This window comes from Apodemus sylvaticus, chromosome 1, assembly GCF_947179515.1.
Source record: "Apodemus sylvaticus chromosome 1, mApoSyl1.1, whole genome shotgun sequence".
Lineage (NCBI taxonomy): Eukaryota > Metazoa > Chordata > Mammalia > Rodentia > Muridae > Apodemus > Apodemus sylvaticus.
Window position 1 is genome coordinate 101,269,430 of NC_067472.1, and position 12,404 is coordinate 101,281,833.

The window sequence follows — 12,404 nt, forward strand, 5'->3', positions numbered from 1 at the left end:
CTCGACAAAGAGGCTGAAAACATCCAATGGAAAAAAGATAGCCTTTTCAACAAATGGTGCTGATTCAACTGGAGGTCAGAAGTGTTTTTGATAAGGGTTTACTCATTTGTTTGCTGTTGATTTGCATTCACTAGTCTGTTGGCCTTTGCCACATTTTCCACACACACACTCTAGAAGGCTCCTTTTTTTCCCCAATTCCCTTTGAAATGATCTTGCTCACCACAACGAAAACATTTGAGAGTTTGGATATCCAAGTTCTTAGTGGTGGCTTCTTCTATTAAGGTTCTTTTATTAGGTTAATGAGATCTGATATCAACCATATTTCTAATCTATTCATCTATCAATGTTGATATTGTCCTTAATGGCCCAATTGCTTCTTTGAATTCAGGATTACCATTTTCAAAAGCTAAAGATTTTATTTTTACCTTTCTAGCTTGTGGATCTGCTATACTTCTCTTTATAGCTGAAGTCAATCTTTGTAAGAAAGAAAAAAATAGTGATTATTTCTTTTGAAGCTTGCACAACCTGAGAAAATGGTTCAAGTCTTTTCTTATTTCCTCAACCTTGTCCCAGGCATTTAAGGTTACTATGCACCACAATATCAAGGTTTCATCATTGTATTCAGCTTGCATTTCTACCTCAGCATATTGACCACCACCAAACAGCTGATCCTTAGAAATACTGAAACCTCTAGCTATATTTCTCCACCATTAAAGTCATTGTAAATGTGGCCCATATTGCTCTTGCCATGTATTTCCAGTCTTGAGGGATTATTCTACTTTTGATTGCCCAAGAAGTCAAGATTTGTTTTACAAATGGTTAATGCTAACCAAAAATGAGCTACACTTTCCTTAAATGTTCTCAAATTCAATATGCCCACAGGTTGCCATTCACATTCCTGATAATTTTGTGGATGATTGATGTCTGCTGGTCTTTGTTGTATATTAAGTAGATAAACTAAAGTTGGTTTTCTAACAACCTTTGGTTGGCTCTTTTTATTTTTATCTTCTCCTACACCTATTTTCCCTAATTAATATTTTAAGTTTCTCTCTTATGCTATGTGTCTATATTTTCATATGTCCGTAGTGCTTTTATCTCTTGCCATCCTAACATTTTATTCAACCGGAATAATAAGGGGTTTTTTTTTTGTAACCTCACCTCTTAGTCTTTCTTCCATATCCCTTTTTCTTTTTCTTTTTCGTTTTCTTTTTGTTGTTCACCATGACACATAAAGTTCTATACCTTCTGTTCTAATGTCACCTCTAAGCCTTGTCTCCATGTTTTATTTTTTTCTCTCTGCTGTTCATTATGATCTATACATTCTTGTATCTTCTTTTCTGAGCCTTGTTTCTATGTTTTATTTTTCCTCATTTTGCAATTCTGATATTTTTTATCTACTTTATTTTGATTTATTAATTTTAGAAAGTTCTCCCCTATGCCTTATCTTCATATTTTATTTTTTATCTTTCTGTTTTCCAGTCTGAGCTATACAAATGTTCCTATGTCTAATCTTTTTCTTTTTTTATTCAATATTCTTTATTTACATTTCAAATTATTTCCCCTTTACTGGATCCCGCCTCCCTGAAAGCCCCATGATCTAAGCCTTGTGTTCATAGTTCATTTTTCCTTTCTGTTGTTTAGCATGACACATAATATTTACTGTTTGATTGAATGTCTTCTCTCAGCCTTGTCTCCATGCCCTATTTTTATCTCTCTGCTATTCATTATGCTCTATAAGTTCTTACATTTTTTTGTTCTAAGCCTTACTTCCATATTTTTATTTTTTCCATATGTACTAATTCTGATATCGCCTCTAAGCTTTGCTTTCCCTATTTCATTTTTTTCTCTGTGTTGTTTTTCTAAAGCCTTCCTCTTTGAGAAGACATAAACCAATCTGATTATTAAAGTAAAAATGAGTATTATTTATGTAATAATAGTCATAATTTCTAATCTGTCATTTGTTTCTTTAAACCATTTAAGAGTGCATCAGCCAAGTTCCAAGAAGTCTGTGTTATTGTGTCTCCTAGTTTTATATGCTTTATTTTTTAAATTATCAATTTTAATGTATTTCCCTCTAACTATGATGTTTTGTATTCAGTTTCTTTTGTCTTCAGCACGAAAGTATGATTTTTTAAAAGTTTTTAATTTATAGGAAGTTTTGTTCTCTGTCTGAATTTGACTTCTGTTTCATACTGTCAGTGATTCTTTCCTGTTCTTTTAGCTCACCGAGGAAAGATTTCCAATTTTCTACCTGTAGCTTGTAGTTACCTTACCAATATTGACATTTCCCGTGCTCTGGGAAGTTGTTGGGTTAAAGGCATTGGATCCTAAGGTCAGCACATGTCTGACCAGGACAAGCCCCTTTGTTTGGGTCTAGCAAGTTTCCTTTTCCCAGTTAAGTAGGATGGGAGATCAGCTTCCTGCCTAGCTAAGAACTGTTTCCCCCTTTTCCTGAGGCTTTAGCAAAAGAGCCAGTCACTCACCCCCACCGACAACATTGTTGTTGTTATTGATGGTGATGATGACTCAGGCAGCTGGCTCTGTTGCACTGGGGAAGGTCTGTACTATACACCCCAGGTATTAGCATGATAAGCTACAAAATTGCTTAGTAATCATTCCTATGTACACACCAGAGGTTTCCTCTGCTGTCCCATTCTTCAGTAGGCCACTTTTAAATTTCCCAGGCAGGAGTGAACTGCCTTGGTCCCTGTTAGCCACTGGCTCTGTCTCTCATGCCTGCCTTTTGCCTTGAGTGTTCCTATAGTTTGCTCAGGGCCCAAGTGTCTCACCAGATCCCTGATCCCTGCATAATGGTAGGCACAGCTGATGCTTTAGGGAAAACCTCAGAGAAATTGCCTTTGTTAAGCATGCATGCAGCTCACTTTTTCCACTGTCTCCAAGCCAGGTGTTGGGTGGTAGAGGCTACATGAAGCAGGGCATATATTCTTGACAGCAAGTCCTAGTTCTATGCAACCCACTCTGTTTGTCAAGGCTCCAGGCCACAACAAGCTGCTACTTCTGAAGAGTGCTCCCCTAGTGTCCCAGGCCTAGTTTCAGAACTGCCAATCTCCCCAGAGCAATGCTGCTCTGAAGGGAAGCCTACTTCTAAGCCCCATAGAAAAGGATTGGGCCACAGTTGCAGTAGTTGCTCCTTTCTCTACCCTCCCCTAAACTGTTCTGGTTTTGGTCCTGGACAGTGCTAGCTTGCATTTTCTATCCAGAACTTTTTTAATGCCTGAAAATGAATTTTAAGGGTATGGAAAACATGCCCTACATTGGGCGCTATCTGCAAATGATTATTATATTGATATAGATTTATAAAATTAGAATGGTGGCAATTATTCCTTAACAACTTAATTTCTCAATAACAACATAGAGAGACTAAGATTTTATAAAACCACTTTGAGCCAGATACTGAGCAATTATTACACCATAAACTTCTAAGCTAGTCAGGTTTCCTCCCAGACAAAATATCCCCATAGTACTTGCATATTTTTGTCCTTTTTTGATCCAGCTCTCTTCTCCTGATGACTTCTTTACACTTCTTGTAGCTCATTCTTTTATTTCCTGTCTCGTTCTCCATCCCCAACCCCCAATCAGATCTCATACTTTACTTTTTCTAAAGCTCTATATAGACTGTTTGGTTTTTATAGGAAAGGTGAAGAATGAATAAGGAGCAACATTTAAACAAACTTGAGACTGGACTTCTAAGAGTAAACATAACAAAACTATGTCCAGATTGAAAGCAGATGGTGGATTAGAGAAATCGGCATTTGAAGTAATACAAAGTTTACAAGGGCAAACTCTGCACAGGGTACAAAGGCATTCATATAAGGATAGTTTAAAATGTACAAGGAATTATTCTGGTCTGGCAAAGTGGAGATAGTAATTTCTTTTCTAAGGTACATGACTTAGCTAATTCCAGAAAGCTGGCTAAATTTCCATTACCAAGCATGGTTCCTCTCCTGTCGAATGGGCTCTAAATCCATGTAGACTGTTGTTGGTTGCCACTGACATGTGAGTGCCAGTTATTGGTCCTTTATGCATATTTGCTATGATAGCAATGTTATGGTACATAAGGGTTACAGCTGGGTAGGACTGGGTAGGGCGGTATAATTGCTTCCCTTCCTAAGCACCTTACATAGTATTTTATGAAATCATGAAAACTAGAGCACAGGAAAGAGGCTTTCAGATAAGAACCAGCTTGAATCATATGAGTCCTGTGTTCTAGGTGTACAGTGTATGCATCAATAGGGACCCATATATAAGTCCTGAGAGACAATTAAAGGCTATAATAATATCATATACATTAATATAGATCTTGGGGTGGTAATTGGAGTAATCAACTATTTGACATGAATTTTCTCATGTTTGGAACTGTTTTTGTTTGTTTGTTTGTTTCTGTTTTTTTAATCACTGAAAAAATAGGTTTCAAACTAAAACTAGTTAGATAAAATATTTACATTATACTGATTAACAGAACAATTCATCAAAAAGACATTGCAATTTTAAACATATTCATGAGTATACCCAATATCATAAAACTACTACTAAAGACAGTGATCTATCTTTGCAAAGAAAGTGGTGGATGTCTTAAATATACAATCTGCACCAATATAGATTATAAAAAAACTATACCTACTATCTCTGAATTGCATGCTATTGTATAAATATACAAGCAATGCATAGTCAATCCATTAGACTTAGGCTACATAAACATTCCCACAAATCTCTTTGTTGGTTAAAGTTTTTAATAAGGACCGAGAATGATAGCATCGTATCAGAGAATGATACATTCAAAACGAATGAAATTTCTCAACTAATTATGCCATTTTATACTTTCTTAGTTGGTGTGTTAGAATTATAATTGCAAGCATTGGTACTGATACATTTTCAATAAAAATAGAAAGACGTTTTTCTACATTGTGTTTTTTGGAAGTCTTGATCTGCATACGATTAAGCCAGATAAAATACCTGGCAGAGGTGAGGAAGTGTAGGTTGCAAAGTACAGAGGAGCTATTGACAACTAATGGCAGGTGTGAGAGGAAGAGCTGGGTCAGTTGTGCTTCTTGGTTTTTCAGTAATACAGTTCCTGACAGGCTAGCCATGCTCTAGTACTTAGTGGTACCACTAAGGGAATAAAATGTCTTTTAAAAGAGCCTATGGAATGTGGAGGAAATTAGTATGGGGAACATGGGGAAGAACCTTATGAAAGGAAATGAGGCGTGACTTGATCAAAATACATGATGTGCACGCTTGAAATTCTCAAGCAAAAAGTGAGTTAAAAAGAATTCTTCACGCATTCACCGGGACACACATCATTTTGTTTTGAAATTATTAGTATTGTTTGGTTTTTTTTATAATGAAATAGTAAAAAAAAAAAAATCAGACCACTGAAACATGCTGGCATTTGAGATACAAATACAAACAAAACATACTTTTGAGTGTTTGTGTAGATGTAAGAAGATGTATTCATTAATTTTTCCAAAACAATTTTTGATTCTTTGTGAATTTCACATCATGCTTCCTAATTCCACTCGTTTACCAGTCCTTCCATATTTATCCTCCATTCTTGTAATCATTCCCCAAAATGAAATGAAACATAAAAATTAAATACAAAATAAAATCAAACCAAACAAAAATCTTGCTGTGTAAGTTGCAGCATGCCAAAGTATGTCACACAGTATATCCTTCTGTCCAAACAGCTTTCCTTGCAAAAGATTACTGCAGTAAGTGATTCACCTTGTTTAAAGTTCTGGCTTCTGCTACACCATCAATACTAAGTATCCTTACCAAGACTCCTCTTGGGTATCTTGCTGTTACTTGTAGTCATGGAGATCCCACCACTTTGGATCTTCAGGATTGGCCCCTTTACATGTTTCATCAGCTCATAGGTGGAGTAGGTATTGGGGTAGGCCAGCTCATAGCATCTGATCGGGGCCTGGGTTTGTCAGCCTACCAGCTCTCTTGCTTCCATGCCACCAGAGCAAACTCTCCTATGCTGCCCTGGCCAGGGTCCTGCTTTCCAGAGTTCAGTAGTGAACAAGGGAAAGAGTCAGTTTGTTCCCAAACCCATATCACCACTGGAGCCACTGTACAGTAGATGGTGAGGGGCAGGGAAATTCAGCTTGACCCTCAGAAATCAACATTGCCTCAGTTGGCACCTGAGATTGTGGACATTCTCAAGGTATTTGGTGGTAACATGGGGCACAGACATAGACGCAGACCCTGCTGATGCAGATGCAAAAACACAGGTATGGCCATCAGCAACAACAGGGATGCGGGCATCACTCTGGCCATGGGTAGCAGTGCAGGTCTTCCACATCAAGCTGTTCTTCACCACACTTATGTCTCTGGTTCATCGTGCTCAGGCTGCTTGGCTTTGACTTCTTATCGGTCGGTCCTATTTCACTATCACATACTTGCTCATCATAGTGGCACCCACACCTTGCTATGACAGGAAAGAACTGTTGCAGTCATTAGTTTAATCAATAGACATAAAAAAATAAAAACTAAAGAAAATTTCTATATTACTCTTACATGTTATAGCTGATTGTCTTTATTGTGTCTCTCTTTTCCAAAACTAAAAAAGTGAAAAAACATATATTTATAAATTAAAATGTACACAAATACACATATACACATAAGTAGTGGGTTTGGGGATGTCATGAAATTGAAATGAAAGACAAGTATTTCTATCAGAATCCTTTCAGAATCAACATATGGGAGGGGCTGTGTAACATTTAGTATAATTTTCTTCTAGTTTCATCTGTGCCTGAAGATTAAATAAATGCTGAAAATTTCTCAAAATTCCCCAAGGATGTTATCTCTCCAATCACAGTCTTCTGAGACAAGGAACTACAAAAACTCATTGAAGTGCACACTTGGCTGGAGAACACTCAAAATGATACAGCAATGCTGTGTGAGTGTAGAACGCCTTAGGATCAGGCTCTTGGGCATGGGCACTGCTCTGGTTTCTCCTAGCACTGAGGTAAGTTTGGGTAACTTCTAATGACCCTTATTTTCATAAGATGAGAAAAAGTTTAAGTCTTAGAAGTCCAAAAATGCAGATATACATTTCTATTCATCTGGGAGAAGAGGGAAGAAAGACTTATACAATTGTAAAGTAACAGTAAAAAGACTTCATAATTCATTGGAGACAATGAAGGTCAGTCAGTCATGGGTGACAAGAGTGAAATTTATTTTCTCTACCCTGACTAATGGACAGCTATCCTCAGATTTGCTCCCAGTGGAACTATCCTTTGTGGAGTTGGTAGACAAAACAAGACTTGAATATGAAAAGATATTCATATTCAAGGATTTGCTGAAGAAGGATCCTCTGAAAATTAAATCCTTCTCTGCAAAATTCCCACACAACTAAGGACCATGCAGCATATTCCTAGAGTCCCAGATGAAACTGCAGCCATCTCATAAACAGTTTCTGTGTGGAGACCTCTCTCATTGAGAGAATAACTCCTCACTTCTCACACCTGTCCTGTCTCTGCCCTAAGTTATAAATAAGGGTAAGGTTTCTCTGTCATGCATTTAAAAATCGCGTTCTTATAACATAATGATTTGTTGTACCTGTCATACTCAGCTTGTGAAACTTTCTATCAGCATTAGTAGCTGTCACTCATGGTCACAGATACAAACACTAGATATGTCACAAAAATTCAAATTTCATGTGATTCTTGCCTTTCCATTTTAATTTTTGTCACACTGCATGTGTGTTTTCTCTTCTACACAATGAAGATACAGCATGTGTCTGTGTTATTTAGGTTTGAATAGAGGAATCAGCAGTCTATTAAATATTAGTAACCCAATATATGGGATTTTGCCTGATTGTATAATTAATATATTTCTACAAAATAGAATGCTGTTAGGAATATCTAAGGCAATCACATTATCAAGACAATTAATAGATTATGTCTTATCACATATATTGCAATTAATGTAAGGGTTATATACATCAGTTACTAAATTCCAGATATTGGGTATATTTTCATTTTTCTGTGTGAATAGTTTGTAAAGCTTGAGATTTCTCCCATTTAACAATCAATTGCTTCTTTGAATTCAAGTCTTTCCTATTTTGTATTGCAAGAATAGCTTTATTTCATATTCAGGGTCCGTACATGTCCATTGAAAATATGTTATAAAAATAACCTCTTATATTATCAGAGAATAGATGTTTGACAACCTAGTTTTTTTCTTCTTTGGAATATATTTTAGTGCCACAAATGTGACAACAATACAATAGATCATTGTGGAGCCCAGAAACCTGACATGGAAAATTTGAGACAAAATGCCCTGTATTGAGGAAGGCAAAGAACTGTATTTGACTTGTCTGTGATGCAATGGGCATTGTGAGTAGATTTGTCACTTACTATGTATTGAGAGACAGTGTGGATTTCTACACTTGCTGATTGGTTTTAAGTTGCAAGGAAGAATGTAGACCCAACAGTTCAGATCTCTCCAAATATCCTGGCCCTTTGGATGAGGCAGCTTCAGAACGCTCTGACTATGTTAGGATCCAGACATTAAAGGTACATTCCAAACACAGAGACAAATTGTCTTTAAAAAATTACAGTGGCCACTAGCTTGGTCACCTTTTAGTAGGTTTTAGGAACTCTAATACAACTTCACAGACTTTTGTTCCAGATTTAAAGATATGTTTTTATATACTTTCCTATCTAAAACATAGGAAATATTTGAATTGGTTGAAGGCAATAGAAACTAGATCCCGAGTGAGGTAACACAATCACAAAAGAACACACATGGGATGCACTCACTGATAAATGGATATTAGCCTAGAAGCTCAGAATACCCAAGATGTAATTCCCAAAAAGAATGAAGACCAAAATGTGCATACTTTAGTTCTTCTTAGAAAGGGGAACAAAATACCCACGGGAGGAGATACAGAGACAATGTGTGAAGTAAAGACAGAAAGAAAGGCCATCCAAAGACTGCCCCACCTGAGGATCCATCCCATATGCAGTTACCAAACACAGACATTACTATGAATGCCAGCAAGTGCTTGCTGACAGGAGCCTAATATAGCTGTCTTTTGAGAGGCTTTGCCAGTGACTGACAAATACAGAGGGGGATGCTCTCAGTCAACCACTGGACTGAGCACAGGGTACCCAATGGAGGAGCTAGAGAAGTATGGAAGGAGCTGAAGGGGTTTGCAGCCCCAAAGGAGGAACAACAATATGAACCAACCAGAACCCTAAAGCTCCCAGGGACTAAACAACCAACCAAAGAGTACACATAAAGGGACCCATGGTTCCAGCACCATATGTATCAGAGGGTGGCCTTATCAGTCATCAGTGAGAGGAGAGGCCCTTGGTCCTGTGAAGGATAGTTACCCCAGTGTAGGGGAATGCCAGGACAGGGAAGCTGGAGTGGGTGGGTTTGTGAGCAGGGAGAGGGGGAGGACATAGGGGGATTTTGGAAGGGAAACAAGGCAAGGGGATAACATTTGAAATGTAAATAAAGAAAATATCTAATAAAATGAAAAAAAGAAAACTAGATTTTCTATTTGTAATAAGGTATAATAATAGGGTGCTTATATTCATGGAACACTCATTAATCATTGTCATAGTACATTGTATAAAATAATTATTTTCTATACTCTTGCCAGCATTCTGAGCTTAGTGCACTTATATCATTGTAGAAAGTGAAAGGTGAACCATAAATTGCTTAGTCAACTAGTCAACTTCATATATCATGTCAAGAGGAAAACAGCAATACACTATGAAGTTATATATAATTCTGCAAAAAATTTTAATGATTTCTTTAAAGGCTTTAATGGTAATTTTTATATTCTAAATCCTTCCTTATCTTTTGTTTATATTCTGTCCCAGGTCAATGGCATTATTATTGAGTATAAAATACTCACATCCTGCCTGTCATTATGTCTGAAACCAACAGCTCCAGCCTGACCCCAGAATTCTTTATCCTGAATGGTGTTCCTGGGCTGGAAGATGCACACGTCTGGATCTCTCTGCCATTCTGCTTCATGTACATGATTGCTGTTTTGGGGAACTGTGGGCTTATCTACCTCATTGCCCATGAGGAGGCTCTGCACCGGCCTATGTACTACTTCCTGGCCTTACTATCCTTCACTGATGTCACCTGGTGTACTACCACTGTGCCCAATATGCTCTGTATATTCTGGTTCAATTTCAAGAAGATTGGATTTAATTCCTGCCTTGTCCAGATGTTCTTTGTCCACATGTTGACTGGAATGGAGTCTGGTGTGCTCATGCTCATGGCCCTGGACCGCTATGTAGCCATCTGCTATCCTCTACGATATACCACCATCCTCACCAACCCTGTGATTGCCAAGGCTGGTCTTGCTACATTCTTGAGGAGTGTAATGCTCATCTGCCCATTCACTCTCCTCACCAAGCGCTTGCCCTACTGCAGGGGTACACTTATCCCCCACACTTACTGTGACCACATGTCTGTGGCCAAGGTATCCTGTGGCAATGCCAAGGTCAATGCAATCTATGGCCTCATGGTAGCTCTATTGATTGGTGTGTTTGACATTTGTTGTATCTCTGTGTCTTACACTATGATACTGCGAGCTGTGGTGAGTCTGTCCTCTGCTGATGCTCGTCACAAGGCCTTCAGCACCTGCACATCTCACATCTGTGCTATTGTGATCACTTATGTGCCTGCCTTTTTTACGTTCTTCACTCATCGTTTTGGAGGACACACTATTCCCCACCACATCCACATCATAGTGGCCAACCTCTACCTGCTACTACCCCCTACCATGAACCCAATTGTTTATGGAGTCAAGACCAAGCAGATTCGGGAGAGCGTAATCAAGTTTTTAATAGGAGACAAGATGGGTATTACCTAAAACAAGTGCATGTTAATACCAGCTGTACTGTTTATGATGGGAAAATAGTGGAGAAAAATGTCACAAAAGACAAGTAAAGTAGTATTAATTCATCTATCTTGTAGATGTTCTGAAGTCTTTACAATTGAAATTATGAAATATTCTTTATAAAAATGTTCTGCCAAAGTATAGAATCTAGAACTTGATATGCAATGTATTTATTCCTCATAAATCCTTTCGTGACTACAAAATTCTATATAAGTAGAAAAGGAATGAATTGATTGATGTACACTTAATGTCAATCTTTGCTCCATTTTAAAAGATAAATTTTCAGTAAATTGGGACAATCTTGTCATCTTTACTAATGAAAAACTCTTAAATGAAGTATGTTGCTAATGTATAAAACATGGTTTCAATGCAGTGGTGTATATAAAACAAGCTATGTTTTGATATTTTGTGGAGTATCAATTCTAATTTTCATTAGCTTTATAAATATACTCTACTTTCAAATTTCCAAGAGTTCTGTTCTTTTCTTCATATTCAGTATTTTAGCTCCATGGAGATTGAATTTATAAAATGTAATTGTGTTTTTTATTACGGAGCTTATATCATTAGGTTTCTATGATATTTGATATTATTTCACCCTTCACTCATTCTTGAGACACTAAATAAAACTGACCAATACTACTAGCTATAAACTGAATTTAATTTGAGGGACCTAGAACTGGATTTCAAATAATACCATCTCACCGGAACTGAGAATAGACACACTGGCTAGGGAAACAAATAAAACATATGCACAAAGGAGAAGAAATGATTAAAAATAGATGCAATCTAGTAGAAGGACATTTTTGTAGTCACATATTAGAGTGTTTTATTGGTTTAGGATTTTGTTAGTCTGAAGTTTAAAATGCTCAATTTATTTCTTCACACAAAATTAAATTATAATTTAATTTTAATATAAGATACATTTTGAAAATAATCAGTCTTTATTGTATTCTACATCTCTGTGATGATAGTGAGACAATAGTATCACAATTAAAAAAGTTTTTAAAGAATATATCATTCACATTTGAGGTCTAGGTGCAGAAGTATATCTTTATGAAGTATGTGCTAACATGAAATAGCATCCATGTGTAGCAAGCATATCAGATGGTCAAGGTATGATAATCAAAGTGATGCTTCCAAATTCTACAATTGTGTACATTACTAAAATTTGGACATTAGATCAATCCTGTCTGCAATTGGCCTTCATCTTACTCTATCCTAACATGCTCAGTTAGCATTCTGAGGCCTAGGTACAATTTTATATCCTTTATAGGAGAAGGAAGGGGAGGATGGGGAGAGGGACTTTGTGAGGGTGGGACCTACAGGGAAGGCAGTATTTAAAATGTAAATAACAAATAAATTTAAATTACAAAGATAAAGTAATTAGAAGATTCCAACTTTCAAATGAGTCAATCTCATTACCAGTAATATATTCAAAATAAATGAAGTTAGCATAAATCTTACTTAAATTAATATATTCATTTCTATCATAAAATATGTTTCTACT

General features: G+C 36.8%; 1 protein-coding gene across 1 annotated transcript; it reads left to right on the forward strand.

The window, feature by feature from the left end:
* The first annotated feature begins 9,913 nt into the window (after positions 1-9,913).
* On the forward strand, positions 9,914-10,931 carry LOC127680572 (olfactory receptor 52N2-like). Its single transcript, XM_052176126.1, has one exon. It carries the CDS (start codon positions 9,914-9,916, stop codon positions 10,868-10,870), a length of 957 nt encoding a protein of 318 aa, XP_052032086.1. The 3' UTR covers positions 10,871-10,931.
* The last annotated feature ends 1,473 nt before the right edge of the window (positions 10,932-12,404 follow it).